This window comes from Lepidochelys olivacea, assembly GCF_965140295.1.
Source record: "Lepidochelys olivacea isolate rLepOli2 genome assembly, chromosome: 7".
Classification (NCBI taxonomy): domain Eukaryota; kingdom Metazoa; phylum Chordata; order Testudines; family Cheloniidae; genus Lepidochelys; species Lepidochelys olivacea.
In genome coordinates this window covers 72,150,410-72,174,776 of record NC_140417.1, presented here as the reverse complement: position 1 = coordinate 72,174,776, position 24,367 = coordinate 72,150,410, and the positions used below count along the sequence as shown (strand labels likewise).

The following is a 24,367-nucleotide window of genomic DNA, read 5'->3' as shown; positions in this document are numbered from 1 at the left end:
ACACTCCCCCCCCCAGCAATTCTGCTCCTGAAGGATAAACATGCTCTTCTTTGTTCTAGATTAAATATCAGTGAAGCACTTGTGTTTAAATAATGGATAGATTAAAAGTCTAATGCAGGCCCTGATTTTATTATGAACTCCCATTTCAAAGAAATGTCACCTTTTGTTTATTTAGAAACAAAACATTTTTTATTTTATTTTTGGTATCTGGAATGAGCTAATGCCTCTCGTATTAGATCTTAGATTTTAAACACTTTGTACCAGTGCTGCCTTATATAACGGGATCACAATAAGCCAAGATTTAAAATTGGTCATGTGTACATTGTTAATTTTCTGATGAAACTTAGACAATAAGCTTAAATCTCTCAAAAAACATTTTTGTCATTCAAAGTCACCGTAAAAAATTCCGCGCATATCCACTGTGATCTAGAAAATCCAGCTCCAAAGAACTGGCCTTTGTAGTAACAGTGTAGATACAAGCAAATTAAATGCTTGTCTATTCAAACCAGTTGTTTACAACTCCCCTAAATACATTTCCCACACAGGCTTGGCTATGTATGGGTCAGATCAAATCATATACCTGTACAAATAGAGGCCATTGTTCGCATTTTATGTAAATAATGAATGCTGTATCAAATTTATTTCCAGTGGTATTTGTAGTTTCATTAACTTGTCCTATATTTAGATGAATGGAATGGAATGGAATGATAGTGCAGTTCCTAGTGCATTGTATTAACCATACAGCCTGATCCTGTGAGGCACTGAGCACCTTTTGCTTTCATGGGAGTTGAGGATGATCAGCACTGGGTGGGATTGAGCTGTATAATAAATTAGTTGTTTGTTAGGTGGCTCACAACTTGAAGCAGTTCAGAAAAGTCCAAGAATCTGCCGTACCTTTGAAGTTTTTCTGCTGATGATGCTAAGTGTCCTTGAATTTCTGGAGAGCATTTCCATCTCAATCTCCTTGGAGTAGGAAGCTCACTCACTGAATCAGCTCTCACTAATTTCTTAGAGCTTTCCTTCCTGTAAACACGTCAAAGAAAATACAAAAGGAACATGGTAATAACCTATTCCTTACGAATGATGTGATAACCGTTTTCTTGGTAAATCATTAGTTCCTGACGTAGAGAAACCAGAGTAAGCTCTTATATTACGGATGTTCTGTTTTGCTGGGAAAAACACACAAATGCAATGGGCCTAATTTTGATGTCACTTATACCAGTGTAAAGCAAGAGTAAATCCAAAGAGCTGATCAGTTTGAGTTGTCTTTAGACACATGGTTTTTATTTGGGTCTGTTTCCGCTTGTTGGGGCAAAGCCAAGGGTGAAACTCCCACTGAAAAAAGGCAACTAGGATTTGGTCCATTAAACAAAAGTGGAGGAAAATGAAAGTCCTAAATTGTTTCAATCCTTTCTAATGCGTAAACTGCGATTCCAGTTATAAAGAACCATAATCAAGAGTGTGAAGTTGTTCGGGGCAAGGGGGGAGGGAAACGTGATTTCACTGTGGGTTTCAAAATAGAGTTCAAGTGGGGCTAAAGCCATAGGGGTGAATTTCTGAAAGAGGATCCCAGTTTGTTTAGAGCAGATACTGCATTTTTTGTTTTCAGGCACATTCATTTCTTTTAACACTTAAAGGCCCAATTAATGCATTTGAGCAAAAAAACCCAGGATGCTGTCCTGTTATGTTAAAAATGAAAGAGGACTCACATGTGCTTGAGCAAATGTTCGGTGCACTGTACCAGGACGATCCCATCGAAAGGGGAGTGTTCACACACAGTGCCACAGACTCCATCTCTTCCCACAACAAACTAGCAAGGGAAATGCCATAGCATAAATAATAAGCATAGGATAATGAACTGAATGCACTGTGCTTCGGATAAGAAACAGCAAGTATGCTGATGGCAACAACATAGTGGAGGGCATTGTTATTTCTCTGCTGTGGTATTTGCACATGTCTGGAACCTGCTCCCTCCAGAGGGCCACTAGGGCCAGAGTTGGGAGAGCTTGAGGTTAAAGTGAAGGACTTGGAAAGAAGAGGAAATATCAGCTGCTCTCATCCTTTTTCTTGATCTAGATTTCCTAATTCAACCTTTTTTCTTTCTTTTAGTCTGGGGTAAAGACATTTCTGGAATGTAGACGAGACAGATATCGTCTCAGCTGCATGGGTAAAGAGTAGCATTATGAATTCTGCAAGTGATTAAGTGTTAAAAAGAACACACTATACACCGCAACACTTCCTGTTCCCCAAGTAGGACTTGCTTCCCCTGTCTGCCATCGCTCATGGACAGGAAGCCATTCTGGTCTCAGTGCCAGTGCTTCCCAGCCTCTTGCTTGACACGCTGCTAGGACCCCCCTCACCCCCCCCCGACTCTGCTGATTCCCCGTCTGACTATCCTGCCTTTGCTCGTGGTCTATGCCTGATACTCCAAAGGAAATGAAAACCCTCTGTGATGTACTTGGCCTACTATGGCATGCAGATGGGTATCCATCCAGACCCCTGCGGTGATCAGCCCTGACACATGAGACTTGAGTATACCATGGTTAGTGTGTATCAGAGCACAATTACATGTCAGAGTACAGTAAGATTTTACCTGCATGGGTTTGTCATACCAGCGATTGGCACCATTTTTATTATAGCCTCCCCCATGCAGAAGTTGCAAAGCCATATTTGTATCGTTGAGTTCCACCCCACTTGGGCCATCCAGACACACCAGGCATATACACCGTTCAATCATATCCAGGGAGTCTCGGTTAGTAGAGTCTGCGGATAAAACATTGACACATTTACAACTGCATCTTATTATTTGCATTACAATAGCACCTAGAGGGCCCCATAGAACGAAGTGGTGTGCAACTATAGACCATAATCCTGCAATGAGCTCCAGGCAGAAGGGCTCCTCTGTCCTGTACAGCCCTATTGCCATCAGAGCTCATTGAAGGATCAGAGGTATAGAGTAGGAGGACAATTCCTACTCCAAAGAATTCAGTCTTTTGTGTTAATTTTGCAGTATAACTGTCTTTCTTTTACAGTAGTTCAATAGTATCAGTCTCCAAAAATTACACACCTTACCATAGCTCATGGGGCAAGTCAGGCCTTTGGTTCTCCTGAAGTAACCATGTAGGAACTCAGGTCCACTTCACTTCACTATGGACTTTTTCATCACATCATATTTGGGCAGTAAAATGACATCTGTTAGCTTTATTCACATCACATTGCTTTTCATAAGAAATATTTAGGCCCATATTGTGAGAATTTCAATTTTGGGCTTCTTCACTCCAAGTCTCGTGTGTAATAAAACACTGGGCTATTGCTTGACAAAAGTTCCAGGGGGGACATGTGCAACTAGATTTTATCAAAGCAGATGTGACCCCTGAGATGTGGCTTGACAAACATTCCACGATGAAATAACTGGATCTCTTCAGCGTCACCCCCTTTCATTAAGTAGTTTTCACAGTAAAAATCCTTTTGGAACAAAAAAACATTTATTTGTTCTCTCATTTAGCCTGAAAATTCTCAACTTGGGAGCATTGAAGAAAATCTGCCTAGTCAGTAAACTCAAAGTTTCTTGTAAAAAAACAAAACAAAAAGAGTCTCCAACTTTGCCAGCTTCATGTCAATAAAGAAGATAACTCTACAGCTGAATGCTAAGTTGGTCTCAAATCACTGTCTAGAGGACAGAGCCCTGGACTGGCAAATGGGAGACCTGGGTTTTGGTCCCAATTCTGGCATGCTTGGGGACCTTAGGCAAGTCACATCACTGCCCGGGGCCTCACTTTCCCCATCTATAAAATAGGGATAATTATACTTATCCCTTTTTGTAAACCACTTTGAGATTTACTGAAAAAAAAAAAGCCAGATAGGAGCTAGGTATTATTATAATTTGAAAATGGAAAAATATGAAATTAAGGTTGTGGGGTTTGTTTCATGAACACTTTGTGTAATCCATGCTCCGCTTCTCCTCCATCCCTTTCTGTCTCTGACACACTTTGAACTAAATGCACTTATTTTGGTTTTCAGTCTATGCTTCTCTCCCCTATTCTGTGTCTGTCTCTGTCTGTCTCACATTCAAAGGTGATTTGCATAGGATTTTTTAACAGTTGGGCTTGTGCTCCCTTTTTCTTCTTTGTGGTGGATAAAGGCATGAATGGTTTGTTTGTTTATTTTATTTTCTGTGTGGCTTTTAACTCCCAAACATAAGAATGTAAAGTCTAGTCTTCCCTGGGAAGGCCAGTAGGAAGTGTCAGAAATGTTTATTGTTAGTTCTTAATCCCTTAAGATAAAAGGTAAAAGTGTGGCATCTTTCACAAAGTCTGTGCTTGTATTCCAAAGTATATTAGTCAGTGATTGACATGAAATAGTTGTTATCAAAATCAAACAAAAAACAATTTCATACACGGACTTAAAATCCCTCTGAACAGCTTCATGTGATGTTGTCATTTACACTATCTCTTCAGTCACCGTGCAGTGAAAAAGAGGAAGAAAATGCACAGAGAAGAAAAGGCTACACAAGAGACAGAAAGGAGAACAAACAGAAAAGGACATGAGAGAAAATGGAAGCGAAGAACTATTCTGGGAGTTTGGGTGAAGAGGTTCACTCCTCCACTAGCTCAATCTAAGGGCAGCTCCAGCAAGAAATATTTGGGATCCACTGGTTTAAAGTGATGAACAGGTCCAGGTTGTGAGCCCCTTGCTTGCTGTGGCAAAGCAAGTTACAGGAGTAGTCTCATTGACCTCAGTTTACCCACAGGAGCAGACCTATTGCTCACCAGGACAAGTAAAGGACTCATAGTCTGGCTCATAGAATTCCTGTGTGGTCCTACACGTAGACTTTAACCTCAAAATTGTGAATGAATAGATAAGATGATCTTGAAGAACTCATTTCTGTATCTTAGATTACAAGCCGTGGTTTCTGTTAAATTTAATTGGTTCCCTTGCAGCATGCATGATACGCCATAAATATAGAGCTCTTTGTTGCTGGGCATTGGCTTTAAAGCTACCATGGCACTTTTGATAAGAGTAGGTCTTGTCCCAGTGTCCTTACGCATACATCTCTTCTTTCCCCAGTGCGTGCCATTCTGACGTGTCCCGGGATGGCTGTATGTCACTGGTGCTATGTGTGCATTATTGGTACATCCATTAGCATTCTTTAAAGGTGGAAGATGCTATATAAATGATTAATGTTGTTATTTGTATACAGAAGCTTCCTAACACTAGGGAAACAAAAACTGGTTGGATAGCGAATTACAGAACGGCCATCCCTGTTTGCTTACTCTGTGTTCAATGTTTCGCTTATGTTACCTCACAGGCTTATGAGTTTTATTACAGCAGCTGCCTACAACCCAGCAACCCTCACTCTGACACATGGAGTCAGGGCTGCAATAACCTAGGTTTTTAAAGTGAATAAAATGAGACTCGCATGCTAGACACAGCAAAGCAATGGGAAAATGCCCTTACCAATGAACCAGAACATGTCCAGAGAACCAATCAGTCAAACACTGACAAGTTTATCATGTAAGCAGAAAATGAACTGAACAAGAACTCATGTACCGTGATTTGGGATGGGGAAAAAATTTTAGAAGGAATGAAAGCAAGGGGCTAGCAGAGAACAAAAACTGCACGAACAATTTGTTCCTTTTACCCCCTTACCTAACATACATAATTGCATTTAATATGGTAAATCAATCTTTTTGGAGGAACTATTTTTTTTTAATAGGAAAAGAAGGGAAGGGAGTCATGGGCCTAATTTACACACTGTAGGTGAGACTGCACCTCTAATGACTTTAGTAGATTTTCACTTGCTTACACCAGATCTGAATTTAGACCTCTGAATCTTATTAGCTTTGTGATATGAACTCACAGTGAATGACTGTGTGTGTATAATGGTGACCAGTGTCCAAGTATGTCACCCTATAGCTCCTCTGCACCCTCACCCTCTAAATACCCATTCTTTCTTGTGTATTTATCTGTCGAATCATATTTATATGGCCCCCATTTCCCCATTATATCTGAATGCCTCACAATCTCTAATATGTTTATTCTCACAATACCCCTTTCCAGTGTAGAAAACCCATTCCTGCTGCTTTGCTCCCTCCACTGAAGAACTACCACTGGCTAACTCTGTCTGCCCCACCTCCCATTGTAGACCATCACCTGCGCCTAGATGAGTTTGTTGCCAACTCTTGTGTTTTTATTGCAAGCTTTGTAATATGGTTAGGGTACTAGGCTAGGACTTGAGAGACCTGGGTTCAATTCCCTGCTCCATCACTTCCTCTGTGGCCTTGGGCAAGTAATTTAGCCTCTCTATGCCTCCGTTCCACAACTGTAAAAATGTTCCTGATGCCTCAGTTCTCCATCTGTAGCAATGACTTACCATATTAGTAGCCCTTCCCTACTTCACAGAGGTGTTGTGAGGATAAATGCATTAATGATTGTCATATGCTTTGAGATGCAAAGCTCTATCTGTCAGGTATTATTATACTATCACTTAGAGCAACAGCTCCTGGAAACAGATGATTAGCTGAAAACTCTCAGCTTCATTTAAAAAAAAAGTTTCTGCCCTCATGGTTGCAGAGAAAAGCCTGAAAAAGTGGTACAAGGGTACCCTACAGGCTTAGCAACCAGAAGGCAAAGATTTTTTTTTAAAAAAACTCATGTTTTTTTAAGCCAATCTCATGACTTTTTTTTGAGGTCTGGCATGTTTTTTTTAATGCTTGGGATTGGCAATACTGTGTTTCTGTTATCTGCCAGAAAATGGGAATAATTGCTTTTAAAATAACAAAATCAGGATAAGCTATACTAGCTCTTTCTGCAAATGTTTGGAGCAACTCAGCTGACTGGTTTGTCTTTCTTCTTTTGCTGAAATTCACTAATTCTGTAGCTATGATTTTTTTATATCCAACTATTACTCTTTATGTCCCTTCAATTCTTTTTTCCTGTGACATCAGTTCGGCGACAGATCTCCATGCATTAGTGGCAATAAAACTGCTAGGTGTCCAAAGTCAACCCCTAAGCATATTTTAATGCTATTATATCTCACCATCTGCTTTGACTCACCAGGATGAAGGTGTTTCCTGAAAGTCTAGCCAAACTCCAACAGCATGAGAGTGCCATGGCCATGTTGATATTTTATTTGTTTTTAGAACGTTGAGATCTATGAGACCAACAGACTCAGAGAATTGGTATTAGGATAGAAAACTTTTTATGTCAAGGTTACTGGTATGAATGTGGCGTGGGTTGATAGCTTGGGGATTTGAGAAAGATATTGACATATTTTATGCTGTCTCTGATCTGTTGACTTCAGTTTCCAGTGCTGTGAATCTGGTATCCTTTGTAAACACAAGACAGACTTTTTTTTTTATCATTAGAAGCATACTCTGATCAAAGGATAAGCTATTTGCTATGAGAGGGGAGCAATAAGAGGGCATGAAATGTGTACACTTATATCCCTTGCATACATGCAGAAGTAAAATGTGTATTTCCTTCTAGCACAGGCTCAAAATGTATGGCAAGTAGAAATCCAAGGAGCAGACCATTTGCAAAGCAGAATGAAAAGTGGATTTAAAGGAACTATGGAAAACAAAAAAAAAATAGCAATGTTTTAAAGAAAATGTTCTCTTCCTACAAGTTCATACAAAAATGGCCACCATTTTGCTGTATGTAAACTTGTACCCCCAAATGTTGTGATATTTTGATAAAGGCCTGAACAAAAGCCCATGGAAGCTAATGAGAATCTTTCTGATGATTTCAATGGGCTGTGGATCAGGTCCTTAATTACTATTTTTCCATCTAAAAAGAGCTTAGCAGCTTGGTGAAATTTTGTCTCAGCAGAGGGGCTCTTTTAATAATAATTCTGAAATGACTCCTGCACTTTGTGTTTTGGTGGCTGATACAGGTTACAATTAGTGACAAAAAGAATTAACATTTATTTCACCATAGTATTTACAGAATTTCCTGCATGTAGAATGGGAAATACCACAAATGCTGGGGTAAACTTAATTAGGAAAACCATTTTTTCCCCAAGGATAGTCTTAATTGACTACCAATCCAATAGGGAAATATAAAGGAGGTAGGTTCGATTTTTGGGACCAAACTTTCATAGCCTTGACATGCACTAACATCTACATGACATTTACTTGTGCAAAATCTGTCTGTCTTGGGTTTTGCACATCCTTTCCTGTGCCTCCACATACAGATGCTCCAATCTCTCACCTGAACAAGTAGGTGTCAATACTTGAAAAGTGTTTGCATACATAAAATTGCACACACAGAAACAGAGTCTGGTTTTGCTCATATACGTTCCAACACTCAGTTGTGAGGAACATTAGCATGAAACCTCTGAGGTTTGAAGCCTTCTTTCAGAATCTGGTCTTTTAAATAACTCTTTTTCCATCTAGATATCCTATTTGTCATCTTAGCTGGCCTCTCTTTCTTTGCTGGTATCTAGACCAGAGAATTCTCTCAGAAATTCACTGGAAGTTCTGTGTTTACATAGTGATTATTTACAAACCACATCAAGAGAAATGTTGCTCGCTGCTCAGGAATTTGGAGGAATGACGCTCAGAGAGTGAAAGGGTGCTGCAAACACAAGACTCAACAATGAAAGCAACTGAATACTTAGCCAAAAGTATTGAGCCATTGAGTAACCAAAGTTAACTGACTCGAAAGAAAAATCAGAATATCGAAGAATCAAATCAGAGCTGTCAGAATTTAAAGGGAAGGAGTTAAAAAGCTCTGATACAGTACTATAAAATCCTCTTACCTGTAAAGGGTTAAGAAGCTCAAGTAACCTGGCTGGCACCTGACCAAAATGACCAATAAGGAGACAAGAGACCTTCAAATCTGGGTGGGGGGGAAAAGGTTTTGTCCGTCTGTGTGATGCCTCTGGCCGGGGACAGATCAAGAAAGCGAGCAATTCAACTCCTATAAAGTTAGAAAGTAATCTAGCTAGAAAATGCATTAGATTTTGCTTTTGTTTTTGACTTGTGAAATTCGCTGTGCTGGAGGGAATGTGTATTCCTGTTTTTGTGTATTTTTGTAACTTAAGGTTTTGCCTAGAGGGATTCTCTATGTTTTGAATCTGACTGCCTGTGAGATTATCTTCCATTCTAATTTCACAGAGGTGCTTCTTTTACCATTTTTCTTTCTAATAAAGTTCTGTTTCTTTTAAGAGCCTGACTGATTTCTCTATGATCCTAAGACCCAGGGGTTTGGGTCTGTGATCACTTTGTAACCAATTGGTAAGGATATTATTTTCAAGCCTCCCCAGGAAATGGGGTGTAAGGCTTGAGGGAATAGGAACTCCAAGTGGTCCTTTCGCTGATTCTTTGTTAAATCACTTGTTGGTGGCAGCGTACCCCCCCAAGGGCAAAAAGTTTGTGCCTTGGGGAAGTTTTACCTAAGCTGGTAGAAATAAGCTTAGGGGGGGGTCTTTCCTGCGGGTCCCCACATCTGTACCCTAGAGTTCAGAGTGGGGAGGGAACCCTGACATGGTGGCAGAGCGGTGGGATCATTTTTGAACCAAAAGCACAGCAGGATTTTAAAAGGACAAATTTTTCTCTTTGTTTGAAAAACAGGGAGGGTTTTTTTTAAAGCTGATTAGAGCTTCAGGTTCTGTCTCTGTGCCTGGAGACAGAGCAGCTGCATAACAAAAGGATTTTTCTGTTAGCTGGGAGGGAACCCTGAGAAGAGCCAAGAACATTAACTCTTTGGGCATTCCAACAAGCTGGCACATTGCAGAAGATGACATTCCTAAACACAAGTCAATTTTAGTGCAGGACAATGGTATCAGATTGGCACTTCCTTGATAAGATATTCTCTATCCACAGAACAGATACTACTGCTGTAACAGAGGGTAAGCTGCAGGGAGCTGCAGAGTCAGCCCTCTTACAAAGGCAATGTTCCTGGGGATCCTGAGTGGATGAAAACACAATGAGCCAGACCCTTAGCTGATTAAAATGGGCTTAACTTCCTTTGAACTCAATGGAGTTACACTGATCACACCAGTTGACGATCAGGTTGAATATGAAGAAAACACTACAAGAAATGAGCCTAATTATTCTTCAATAATGTTGATTTTAAAAAAGATAGAGAATTTTCCAATCTATACTTAACACTGTAATTTATAGGCAGAAGGTCTCCAGAAAATCATTTCTATACTATGCATTTTTATAGAAAAGTTAATGCTTAAATTCCATTTTTCTTGTTTAGTTGTAATGAAGGCTGAGGGTGGGTGGATTGTGTGAAAAGCCATTATCAGTAATCTAAAAGGGAAATGGGTATACTCCTCTGGGGAAATATTTTGAAATGACAAGCTGTTTGGTAAACTTTGGTGCATTTCTAATCGTAATAGCACAAAATAGTATTCTTCCTAGTATCTCTGAGCCAGAGATAAAGGGATGATTTAGCATTTTTCAGAGAGGAAGATGAACTCCAACATTGTCCAGAGAAAAAGATAAATAGGAAAATTTCCCTTACCTTGCTTTAGTCTGAACACAGTGTAAAACATAAAGTGCTAGACTATCCAACACTTTCTAAAGCCTACGGATGCATTGTACTCATTATCACAGTTTGACCATGAAGAAATAGACAAATCACAAACTCTGATGGTATGTTCAGAATTTATCAGATGAAAGACAAAGCATGGGATGAAATCTCGCAACATGGTATTGCCCTTGGAGTTACACAGCTGAAGGCTCAAAATCATACAAGAATTGAACTTCCTCATGCTCGAGGAATTCAACAACATGGCTGAGATTTTAGCCATCTATTTGCCTTAAGGATCACCTCCCATCAAGGACAAGTGATGATGATGATGAGGATGAAGAACAGAAGGTTGGGATTGCCGATGCTAACCTTTCATGAGGATTGTCCTGGCCTCTGCCCACTCGGTTCTTCCATCAGATGTCAGTAGACCAATTGGAGGCAGCCTCTCTTCTTCATTCTCTGCCATTTTGACTATCTTTCTTAACTGAGTGAATAGATCCCCTTCGCTGAGACGGCGGAAATTAATTACAACATCCAAAACAAAGAACTGCAGGGAAATGATAAAAGTCAGACGGATCACAGACAGATCATACTGAGCTCTGTAAGAAAACATCTCGCTCAATGTGGGATGGCCTGGAGGTGCTGCAGCTCTGCACAATGAGAATTACGTGGCTGAGAGAAGTGGTGTGCTAACATGCTGGGGCCTGATACTGTGCTCTCACCTGTGTTTGGGTTTGATACCAGTGTAACTCCACTGACTTCAGTTGAGTGGCTCCTGATTTACAATGGAGTGAGAGCAGAATAAGGTTATATTGTTTGAGTAAGTTTAAAAACACCTGAGCCATTAAAACCAGGAAGCATGTTAATAATTTCCATAGTCCCAGCTCTTTTAAAAATAGCATAGGGATATGCAATACTGTTACATGTGGAACCCACAGAGCTTTTTATAACCCATTTATTATGTGCTAAATTACGCTGCTTGCTCTCTAAAGTTTTGCCAGCATTCAAAAGCTGACCATTAGCAATAAGTAAACTGTAGAAGATTAAGTGATCTATTGTGGATGGATAAACAACCAGGTGTCTGGATGCTTTTCCAGATTAATCCAAACCACCTTGATGGAGAAACTGACAGGGTCAGATTAAGACCAGTTGGGACCTAGATCTACCAGAACTTCCCCTCCTGCCAAAAACAAAACAAAAACCTACACCACAAAAAAGATGACCAGATTCTTTCCCTCTGATTATCCATCTTCAGCCCCCACAAATAGACTTTCACTGCCAGTTCCTTCCCCATAGACATGTCATTCTTCACTCTTCACACCACCCACAGGTTCCTTAATCTTCTGCCCTCCCATTATTACTCTCAGTTGGCTTGTTGTTCTGTTAGGCCCACACAGGCCGGCAGGCAGGGATTCCAAGGATGCTGCCTTAAGCTATCCAGAAAATTTCCTCATGACATTGCCAATGATTCTGAAACTTTGGCTTTTCATCTCGATTTAGAAAGAAAACACAATTCAAAATGTCAGAATTTTCTGTGGAAGAGAAATCCTGTTTTGTGACCAGCTCTGCTCCTTATAATACATTTAAAAAAGCAAAATCTTTGCCTTTGGAATGCACCATATTGTACTAAATGTCAGGAACTTGCAAACAAATGCTGTATGGGAGGGGTACTGTAGAAGGTCTCTTCTCTTCCCACCCTCACTCTAAATTATACATGCTGAACACTATGCGGTATGCCAATATACCCAATAGAGTTTTCAGGTTAAAATATAAACATTTCAGCAAATGCACATTGTATAAATTTGTTTGCCAGTGGTGTTGCTTCCCTGCTTGAGAAGTGTTTTTATTTGAGTGGAAACTAAATTAGTATTTTCCCCAGTCCCACATACATCCTCGCTGCAGCAGTGTACTCACAATGTAAGCTGGGCTAGGAAGGGAACAAAACGATGGGAGCTTCTTGTTAAACTGCTGGCAGCATATCACTGATAAGAACTGAGTATGGGCTTCAGGACTGAGTCCAGTGCCATCATCTATTGTATATTCAATGGGATCCTGGACCAATGATCTTATTACATTGCTATCAAGCAAATTTATGCATACCCAATTTCTGAAGGAAAGAGGAAAAGGTTTAAAAACATAATGTCTACTCACCTGATTGTTACAAGCAACAATAATGTGCTCTGGTTCTGGCATTATGCTGCTTTTCTGGGCCACAAGAGTATCTTTGGTATGGCCTGGAAGACGATAGGAAGAAAAGAGTCCATAGTATTGCTTCATACAGAGAGGATGACCAGACAGCTGTCCACGAGCAAAATCAACAGGTATAGCATTGCTGGAGAGAGAGGAGAGAAACAAAGCCAGAGAAAAGTAGAAAGAGAGAGACACAGAAAGGAAAAGAAATCTAATCTGTCCTTTGTTCTGTTACAATTAGATTAGGTACAATACAAATGGAATAATAAAAACAAGATTACAGTGTAAGGAAATAGATGAATTCCCATACCAAAGTTAAATACATCATTCCTGGCAGATTCATGCATATTCATTAAGCAATTGTATTTGCATTCAATGAATATGTGTTGGAGACTCAAACAATAGCAGAGCATGCAAATCAGTGACTGCAACATATATTCATCATCTGTGAATATACAGTACACTTGCACTTTTCCTCATCCAGTATAAAATCTTTCACATATGTAGCCCCTGCCCATTCAAAAACAAAACAAAAAAAAAGGACCCCCAAGAGTCCTGTGATAGGAGTAGGGAGCTTGCTTAGAAAGGACCCTCAAAACTCTGTAAAATAAATGAAAGTCAGCTGAACATCTGAAGTTGACATGCACCCTAGAACATGGACGGGCAAACTTTTTGGCCTGAGGGCCGCATCGGGTTTTGGAAATTGTATGGAGGGCCGGTTAGGGGAGGCAAACAGCCAGGTGTGGCCCGGCTCCCCCCCCATCTGCCCCTCCCTGCTTCTTGCCCCCTGATGCACCCCTGCCTCATCCACTCCCTGTCCCTTGACTGCTCCCAGTACCCCCGCCTCTGACTGCCCCCCGCTGCCTCATCCAACCCCCCCTTCTTCCTGACTGCTGCCCCCCCAGGACCCTTGCCCCTATTTAACCCCCCTGTGCCCCGTCCTCTGGCCGGCCCGACCCCATCCACACCCCCGCCCCCTGACCACCACCCTGAACACCCCTGCCCTCTATCCAGCCCGCCCTGCTCCCTGCCCCCTTACCGTGCTGCCTGGAGTACCTGTGGCTGGCGGCGCTACAGCTGTACTGCCCGGCTGGAGCCAGCCACACACTGCGCAGCACAGAGCACCGGGTCAGGCCGGGCTCTGCAGCCGCGCCGCCCCGCCCCAGGAGCTTGCAACCCTGCCACCCAGAGCATCGTGTCAGTGGCACAGTGAGCTGAGGCTGCGGGGAAGGGGGAACAGCAGAGGAGGGTCTGGGGGCTGGCCTCCCGGGCCAGGAGCTCAGGGGCTGGGCAGGACGGGCCCGCGGGCCGGATGTGGCCTGTGGGCCGTACTTTGCCCATCTCTGCCCTAGAAGGCCATGTTTGGTTTGTACTGGAAGTCCAGGCTAGAGTTGCTTAGAATGTTTAAGGGAAACATCTCCACCTCAGGAAATCAGTAGAATGTGCAGGATGGAGGGGAATCATCTTGACTGTGAGGAGTTAATCTGACACTGCCAAACAACTTTGGTCCTTAGTGTGACACATGGGGGAAGTAAAGGCTGAAATTTAGCAGCTGGATCCTTTTTAATTGCTAAGAGTCTGGCAACAATACACACTAAAGTGCCTCTTTAGTGACCAGAACAAAATCTGGTTACTTTTCTGTGGAATATTTTCTTTTCTGATTACAGATTGTAGGACATTATACTGTCAATGCAGTAGAAACTAAAATAGTTGTCATTGTAGGCAGGGGCCACAGGGAAATTGCTGGTATTGTGGTTAAGATACTAGACCAGGAGAAAGTTGTCTAATTCCCAGGTCTGCCATAGACTTCCTGTATGACTTACTTCCTTGGAAAAGTCACTTAATCTCTCTGTGTCTCAGGTCCTCATCTGTAAAATGGGGATAATAATACTTCATTTCTTTCCACCCTCCACCTTTGTCTTGTCTATTTAGATTGTCAGCTCTTTGGGCCAGAGACAGTCTCTTATATTCTGATGTAGTGCAAAGCCCAATGGATTCCCAATCTCATTTTGGGCCTATTTTTACAAGAATAGTATATAATAACAATGATGATAAGAAAGCCTGTGATTATAATGATTTTAGGAAGGGGACATTATACTATATTGTTCTGACAACAAAACTTGCACTGATTTAATACCTTAAGCTATGTTCTTGTGTTATAATATTTTTGTCTGTCTAAGTTAGGCTTTGTTTGAAATACTTTACCCAGGCAACTGGGCTATCTACATAGCTAAAACTACATACAAGTAAAAGCTGTGTTATCCGGCACTTTATCAACCAGAAAGCTCTATTAACCAGCATTTCTGATATTTCCCATTACAAATCTTCATTCTAGTAACTGGGACTAGTATACTGCCCAGGAGGTTATGCAACTGCATATTCTACACTCTACTTTTATGCAAAAGAGGTGGAAGACAAGTAAGCAAGCCGATACCAGAGATTTATTCAAAACACCAGCTTCAAGGGTATGTCAGAGGGTCATTAAAGATTCAAAGCAATCTCCTACACCTTCTACATCTACAATGATAATTGATGTTTATAATGATGACGCCAAGGCACTGCAAGATCCTGAAGTGCCTTCTGAATCATCAAAGATTAAATTATGTTCAGTATAGTTTTAGTGTTAAGTTTATTTTTAGTGATCTGGGTGTCCGCCATGCGCAGCCCATAGTGATATGTAGTGTCATAAGATAACCTACTGTATAGAAAACTTTAGCTGTATACACCTAAGTGCTTCAAGAAACCAATCACTCTGCAGTGCACTACTACTACTGGATTGGTGAGTACAGTACCTGTATACTATTTTATATTTTATTCATTTTTTGTATTCTATTTCTTTGAAAATTGGTATTCCATTGATAAGTATAACTCTTACTTAACTGGAATTTTTGACTAACCGGCACCACCATTCCACCAACATGCCAAATAATAAAGTTTTTACTGTACTTCGGAAAGTTATGAACTGCTTTTGCATACTAGTTTTGTGCCTATTGTGTTTGCCTATGTAGTGATTCAAAAGATGCTAGGATTACATTGATTATCCTATGGCTGTAAAAGGGCAACAATGGATATTGGAATATTAATAGTTATAATGAGGAAATATTAGTGTTGGTACCCAAAGGTAAGCAACAACAGTAGAACTTCATAGACAAAGGAGTAAAGAATTATTAAAGAAAGGCAAGGAATACTGTGACAAGTCTTCTTTAGATCAAGGAACCCAGGTCAAAATATTAAAGATAAAATTTTACATCTTTGCTAAGCAATATGTATTCCTAGCTCTTCACAGATGCATACCGTACTGTCATGTAAAGATGTAGCGACAAAGTAGTTTATAACATATCAACATCTGTATTTTTAGGTATGCAGATATGGCATACAGTTCTATAGTTTATCTTAGACAAAAGCACATGTTCCTGAGCAATCAAGTGTGATAAGTTTTTGAATAGTTTTAGATTTTGAAGTAAAAAAATCCAACAACTCCTTCCAATTTCTTTTCTTATAGTCAATTCACAGGTGGTGAGACTAGGGTGACCATATATCCCGATTTTATAGGGACAGTCCCCATATTTGGGGCTTTTTCTTATATAGGCACCTATTGCCTCCTCTCCCCGCCCCCCCTGATTTTTCACACTTTCTATCTGGTCACCCTAGGTGAGACCTCGGATGGCTAAATATCGACTTTGTCTTTCCCTGGCCCAAAAGAATGCTGGTCAGGATGCGTGACAAGGGAGCTCTCATTATCCCATGATTGAAAATGTTCCCTTCCTCCATTATGGTGCAGTGTACTGTGCCTTGGTTGTCTGCCACATTCCATTCTTTGGGTGGATGCATTTCAGTGGTACTGCTGGAATGTAGTTTGTAAAATTCTTTTGGATGAATGGTGCTATATATGTAAAATACTGTTATTAATAGTTCTCAAGGACTGCTGGAGATATTTTCCTACATTTACAACAGGAAAAATGGATTACAACTTTTTTGGTTAAATACCAGCAGTAGAACCTGGTGTGATTACGCTTCCTCTCGTGGGGTTTATTATTTTGGGATGGGATAGGGGATGTCTATTAACAAATTAACCACGGTGGAGAGGTGAATATCAGAAATATGGAAAATTGTAGAGATACTTGTGAGGGAGTTTACTAAACTGGTGGTTCTCAAGTTAATACATAGGGCTGTTAGCAAACTTTGCTATGACACACCACACAACAGAAACATTAACCCAGGAACCAATCCCTGCAACAAACCCCGTTGCCAACTCTGTCTGCATATCTATTCAAGGGACACCATCATAGGACCTAACCACATCAGCCACACCATCAGAAGCTTGTTCACCTGCACATCTACCAATGTGATATATGTCATCATGTGCCAGCAACGCCCCTCTGCCATGTACATTGGCCAAACCGGACAGTCTCTATGCAAAAGAATAAATGGACACAAATCGGACATCAAGAATTGTAACATTCAAAAACTGGTAGGGAAGCACTTCCATCTTCCTGGACTCTCAATAACAGACTTAAAAGTGGCCATTCTTCAACAAAAAAACTTTAGAACTGGAATTTGCAAACTTGACACCATCAAATTAGGCCTGAATAAAGACTGGGAGTGGCTGGTTCCCTCTGTTGATACTCACACCTTCTTGTCAACTGTTGGGAATGGGCCACATCCACCCTGATTGAATTGGCCTTGTTAGCACTGACTCCCACTTGGTAAGGCAACTCCCATCTTTTCATGTGGTGTATATTTATACCTACCTAGTGTATTTTTCACTCCATGCATTTAATGAAGTGGCTAATAGCCCACGAAAGCTTATGCCCCAAAAAATTTGTTAGTCTCTAACGTGCCACAAGGATTCCTCGTTATTTTTGCTATGACACTGCCACTCATTGATCTGTGGTTGGAGAGGATGGACTCCTTAGGTACATCTGAAACAGTCACATTAGTCAGATTTTTACATTGTACTGTAGGTTGAACTGTGTATCTGACAGATGACTGACATGACTATGAAGAATCCTCAACTGGCACCTCATATTGTAGTCATAAAGGAGAAGCATGTAAAGCTACCATGGTGTTGCCAAAGCTACCATACCTGAACCATTTCAGTTCCTAACATTAGACTGGTCCAACGAATTATGGCCTAATGTAGCCTGACTTTGGACACCTCCAAGCATTCCTAATCAGAGCTCTTTATATTTGTAGTCAGTCAGTGATTCTATTTCCAAAATACTTACGCATCCAGTAAAGCTTTATAATCCAGCACTCCTGAAATGAGATTAGCAGCAAACCTGTAAGTGAAAAATAGACATAACCTCACTCTTTTGCCATGCAGCAACTTGGTGCCATTTCTGGGAGTTCAGCCTGAGCCCAAGAAGGCCCATAAAGATCAATTATACTCTACAGCAGTGGTTCGCAAACTTTTTTTTCCGCAGATCACTTGAAAATTGCTGAGTCTCAGCGGACCACTTAATGATCTTTCCAAATGTTATTTTGTACCATTAGCTAACTATTGTAATGCGCTTTAGATAAAAGCGCTATATAAAAAAAATTAATAATAATTAATTTTTTTTGGTTCTACAGATAAAAGCACACAACTCATATTTTAATATCAGTAGTCTCATCTTTCGAATGCGATGGATGTGCCCTCTCTCCCCCTGCCACGGCAGTCCCCGAGCTGGGGCTGGGAAGGAGGGGGGCTCTCCCTCTCTCCCCCTCCATGGCAACCCCCGAGCTGGGGCTGGGAAGGAGCGGGGGTCTCTCCCTGCCTCCCACACCACAGAAGCCCCTGATCTCTCCCCTGCCACAGCAGCCACAGAGCTTAGGCTGGGAAGGAGGGCCGTCTCTCCCCAGCAGCTGCAGCCCTGGAGCTGGGAAAAGTTGCCTCTTTCTCTGGCCCCCACAGCCCTGCACATCCCAGATTCCCCCCATCCCCTCTTCTCACCCCACTGCCTCCTCCCACCTACCCCTTATTCCCCCCAAGTCCACCACCTCTCCTTACATGTGTGTCTTCTCTGGGGTCCAGGCACCTAATTAGTGGAGCCCTGCCTGCGCAACTCCATTAATTAGGTGGATAGCCCTTTATTCTCTTGTGTGTGGCCATCCAGGCATGCACTTCAGAGAGAACTTTTCACGGACCACCTGAATGGAGCTCACGGACCACAGTTTGAGAACCTCTGCTCTACAGCATAACGGAGTCTGTCTCTTGGCAAGAACAGAAAAAAACAACATCTATGATCAATTTTAAAATACACATGCAAAGGAAGAATTTGTTGACTAGTGTATATAATTAGTGTTATGTATTTTTATGAGCATAGTGCCTAATCACGGACCAGGACCCCATTGTACTAGGTGCTATACAAACACAGAACAAAATGACAATCCCTGCCCCACAGAATTTACAATCATGTAATGATGATCCTTGCTTAACAATTAAACAAAATTAGACTGGATACCACAAGAGGATACTTGGAAGTAGTTGTTTACAGAACGGGATGGGGGCTGCATCCTTGATAGGAGTCTCAGCAATATAAACACTTAAATACTACCTGGTGTATTGAAGTACTTGCTGTCCTGAAATATATACTCTTGCTCCATGGCTGTAGGGCAGGAACATTATTTCCTCAGACCGCCCATTTGCTGTGTTTCTGAATGGGATCTTCTATGCTAAAAGTGTTTGCATGTTACACATCATATGCATTAGAGAAATGCAAAACAGTTTCATAGAAAAGAATGTGCACAGTGAATCTATTCAGTAACAAGAGGAAGCACATTTATTCTAATGTTTAGAGTAGGTTTAAAAAAAAGACATGGTGCTCTATCTATGCAAAATTTTAATATAATACAGATCAGCTTCAAGGTTCTGGCTGTTTTTCAAAATTATAATAGCATAAATTCATATGCAATTTAGTGTTTCAGTAATGCGCAGCTGGAAAGTACTAAAAGCAAAGAGGAAATCTGCAATATTTGAAAGTAGCTTTGCTTTGTATTGCTGTTTAAAAAGATTTGGCAAAGGTTGAGAATTGGAAGCTTACTTTTTTAATAGCATCTGGGGATGTATGTTGTGTACTTGGCTTGTATAAACTTTGTTTATTCTTTGTTTTCACTTTTTAAAATAAATTTAGCCACCCTTATATCCATATAGGGAAATGGTCAACACCAAAAATGTTCTTTGGATACTGGTGATTTTAGAAGGAACAGGGCTCCAGAATTCGTTGGTTTTACGTGCAGCAGCAGGTATAATCAGGAGTAATGCAATTACTTTTTGATATAAAGTAATTTTTGAAAACACTGTCTGTTAAAGGGACCCTTCTCCCCCAAACCCTGTTTTCTTATCCTTCAAGTCAGCTCTGTTGTACATAGCCTAATTCTTCATGAGCCCTGGAAATGATTTTCTTCTAGCTCATGTTTTAATATTGTATCTCCAAGTTCTTTTCTTTGGGCTCTGCAGCAGTCTTTTACATTAATCTGTTATCTGATCAATGACAACAAAGCACTCACTGTTGTTTTAGAATGGATTTTATCGTATTGTCGGAGGGTGTTGATTTCTTGATACTAGTTCTTGGTATCCCAGTTGTTTCCATTGCACTTTCAGGTTGTTTTGACACTAGCAAAGTTAGTGCCCACTTTCCAGCACTTGCGCAGCCTGGGGGTACATGGTGGGAGATGGGGCAGTATACTAACTTTTGGGCTTATATTTTCCCTACTCATCAGTCCCCAGGAGATGCTCAACTGAGTACAAATGTTTTTCCTGCATGGCGCAAAGACCTCCGATTAGGGTGGCTGACATGTAGGGCTCTGCTACAGCTTGCTGAGTTGTAACTGTAGCATATTGGAGACTGTTCCAGTCTAAACAGCACGCATGGAGTCAGGATTTCTTTTCCCAGCAAAGAGCTCTGATTTGGGAAAGTATCTGATGAGCAGTTTAAGATGCTTCACAAATATCCCTAGTTTTAAAATTTCCACTAGTATATTTTGTCTAAAATGATAAATGTGATGGCAAAATTTTCTATTAAAAAGTATAATTCTTAACTTAAGGTTTCTGCGTGAGTGAAACTAGAAGCTGCCTCTAGCCAGTATGTACAGTAGGGAATGGTTTAATGACTGGCACCCTCATTTGTTCAAACAAGCTACTTGTCTGTTTGCCAGGGTAGCATATTTAAAGGGTTTTTTTCAGAGGCAAAAGCTGTGGTCTTTAATACGTTACCTCAGCTGGTCATTCACATCCTTGAAATGTTGACGAGCAAAGATAATTGCAGGGCTGGAATTGACTGGAAGAGCCAACCGGTTGCTGAGGTACATGTCATCCAACCAGTAGTTAAACACCTAAGGGAAGGGGAGGAAACATCTTACAACCAAGTAAAAGAGTGTGTGTGTGGGGTGGGGGGTGGCACTATGCATTAAATGTGGGCTTTGATTAATGGGGCCATTGATCATTTTCAGTCTGGGCTCAGTGGGCTCAGCTCACTCTAAATCAGCCACAAATCCATTATCCTATCATTCAATCTATGGTAATTTACAGTGTACACCATAAAAAAAAAAAAACAAGTTTATTGTATTATTACCTATATATTTGTTCACAACAAAGTAGATTTAAGAACCAATGGTAAGTGTTTATTTCTTAATGGCCCCAACTGTATTTTCAAGGATGGGTAGAATTTAACCAGTGTAGGCTTTCCTTGTGGAGATAGTTGCTGCAAATGTCGGTTGATATTGCCTAGATGCTAATTTTATTATCTTTCAAGCACCTTCAGCGTACTTACTGCTGTGCAGTATGTAGAGGTATACATAGCCCCAGCGAACTTAATAATCTAAGGCCCTGATCCTGCAGATAATAGTGGATGGGTGGAATCCTTAGCCTGCACAGAACCCTATGATAGTCAATGGGGCTTCATGCATATGCAGCAGTCCACTTACATGCCATCAGTTCCAAGATCAGGGCCCAAATTAGACAGACAATATACTGTAGTTAAAAAACAAGCAACATCAGGACCTAAATTTTCAAAAGTGACTAGTGATTCTGGGTGCCTGAGTTTTTGGATGCCCAACGTGAGAAACCTCAAAGGGACTGATTTTAAGAGGGGGATGGTACTTAGCATTATCTGATCATCAGGACTATTTGAAGTGGGGAACTCCAAAATTGGGTCATCTAAAACACCAGTCATTTGAAAATTTAGGTCCATGTGACCATATGAAGGTCAAAATTTCAAAGCAGTTCCAGCATGGGGTGTTTGCTTGTTTTTTAATTTAACAAATTTGTAGGTGGATTATGCCACTGAGAGATGTGGAGAGAAGCACATCAACTGCTGGCATGTCAGAGTGTGATAGTTATCAGTACTTGGCCCATACAAGCACAAGTAATGACCTCCTAAGCATTTGTGTACAGAAGTTGAAAGTACAACAAAGACATTCTCATATCCTCAGCTACTGTTTCACGCTGTTGCTGATCACCACATTTTGGAAGACAGAGAGTTGTTTGGAAAATCAAGTTGTCTGTCTGAATTTAGCAGACATACTTTGAGTACAGTAAATATAAACAGAGAAATTATGCAAAACTAATTATGAATTTATGCATCTGCTGAAAAAGATTTCCTTTGAGATTTTTTCAACGTTATTGGAACAGATGTTGAAAATAACTCCTTCCCCCACATTCCCTGGAGTCTTCAGGAAAAGAGGCCAAAGCTTTATTCCTGGGAAGTTAAATTCCAAATTAAAATAACTCTAGTTTGTCTTAACAATTGAATGATTACTTTTACTAGCCAGACTGGATGTTGTGATATTTCAGAAAAGCCTTATATGTGGCTCAACTATCATTCTTGTACCCTTCAGGCAGGTCACATTTCTTATTTGAATGATCAGCTCTCTCCTTAAATAGTTATTAGAAACACATTTTTATTTAATAAATGTATTTTTTTCTCCAACCAAGAAGATGAATTATTGTTTCAGGATCAGAATAACAAAAGGAGATTTGACCATTCAGTGCAGCTTGCAGATGATATCTGTGTGTAGTCTGTATAGCAGGGAGAGAATTATTTACTTGGAATGCGTTGGCTTTTAAAATCCAGCTGTCATGTCATCATTACAATCTAGGTCTGAATATAGGAACACTTTAATTGTTCAAAGGTTCTTGTGGATCATATCACTAAAGCTGGGGGGAAATTCTGGCCTCACTGAAGTCAAGGGCAAAACTTCCATTGACTTTAGTGGGGCCAGGTTTTCCACCTCTTCCTAGATGAGATGGATAAACCTGAATACATACCATTTTTCTAGTTTAGTTACAATTTCTGTCACTCATTCATTATCCAATATGCTGTCACTACTGCCATTTTTCAGATTGGCCAGAAGAGACAGCTTCAGAATGGATGGCCTGTAACTGTCTGCAAATATCAAACACAATTTATCCATAACGTATTGAACTTTTCTTGCTTTAGGGAGCAGAAACCTTGATTGTTTAAAGATTGAGGTCTTCAGCATGGCGCATACATTTTTTTTTCTGCAAAGAGGGATTTTAAGCAAATCTTTTGACATACTATACAGAAAGAAAAATAATAGTCTTCTTTGAAACCATGTTCCCCATGTATACCGCCCAGAATAATTCGATTTGATCAGAGATCACATGGAATTGGTACCCATAGTACACCATGCCCACAGTCCTTGTAGTCCCATCAGTTTGTGCAGAATTCAAACTCTTTTTTTAAAATAAAAAATTTCTAGCGCCCAAGGCTCCCCAGAAAGCCTTCCAAAAGGGATGTGATGTAGCGCTCTCTGCCTGAGTGTGCAAATAGCTTAAAACGATGGCTCTGAGAGATGTGAACTGCCCTCATCCATACTACTGAGTTGTTGACCCTGAAGTCTAATGATGGCATTGTAAATATCTACATTTTTAACAATATCAGTGGCTAGTCATTTTAGAAACATTCCAGTCTACCCTTCTGGGAATGTGGGTAGAAACACCAGCACGTTTTAATCTAGTCTGACTCCTGGACTTGATCCAAAAAGTTGACATGATTTATAGCAACCTTATATAAAGGTTTTTCATGTAACTCATGTAGGTAATCACGAATAACTTATAAATGAGCAGCCTCTCACACAAGCCATTCTTTTTCTAATGTGCATTTACTTACCCAGTTTCCAATCTTCTCCCTTCTATCTAGAAGTTTTTGCTGTAAGGATTCTCCTAGACCTCCTGCAACTCCAAATTGTTCTACTATGGCCTTGGTCTTCCTAAATTGCTCATCTGGAATCAAGTGTTTCACGCATTGTAGGTACATGTGCAAGGTCTGTTGCAGTGGAGGCACTGGAAGCTTGGGCAGTGTCTAATCATAAAAAGATGGAGCGGTAAATAATGTTATGCATTCGTAGTATTTCTTTAGTTTTGGGTGAGTTACAACAGATGATGTGAATATTTTAGAGGAATATATAGGTTTGGATTGGATCTTGGTTTTGAGATGTTATTATCTGAGACCAAGCCCATATTCCTAGCTTTGCCCAAATGTCATTTCTGTCACACATTTTTTTACATTAACTGCTATAGAAATAGCATGAAAATGTTTTTTCTTCTTTGTATTAGAAAGATGAGCCAGATGAAGGCAACACTTAAAGAAATCTCCCAGGAAGAGTTAAAGTTCTCCTTAAGGGAAGCCTTCCTGATGATGCTGGAATCTTACCAAGTTTAACTGAAAATATGCAGAGATTCCTTTGG

General features: G+C 40.5%; 1 protein-coding gene across 1 annotated transcript in view; it reads right to left on the bottom strand.

Annotated features, from left to right (window-relative positions):
* CHAT (choline O-acetyltransferase) overlaps nt 1-24,367 on the bottom strand; it is a 48,393-nt gene that overhangs the window by 15,364 nt on the left and 8,662 nt on the right. Inside the window, exons 3-10 of the mRNA XM_084633256.1 lie at nt 23,790-23,981; nt 20,873-20,991; nt 17,904-17,957; nt 12,637-12,817; nt 10,855-11,032; nt 2,594-2,763; nt 1,710-1,810; nt 895-1,023 (exon numbers count right to left, since the gene is read on the bottom strand). Of these exons, the coding sequence (XP_084489382.1) occupies nt 895-1,023; nt 1,710-1,810; nt 2,594-2,763; nt 10,855-11,032; nt 12,637-12,817; nt 17,904-17,957; nt 20,873-20,991; nt 23,790-23,981 (1,124 nt within the window). The remainder of the gene's footprint in view (nt 1-894; nt 1,024-1,709; nt 1,811-2,593; nt 2,764-10,854; nt 11,033-12,636; nt 12,818-17,903; nt 17,958-20,872; nt 20,992-23,789; nt 23,982-24,367) is intronic.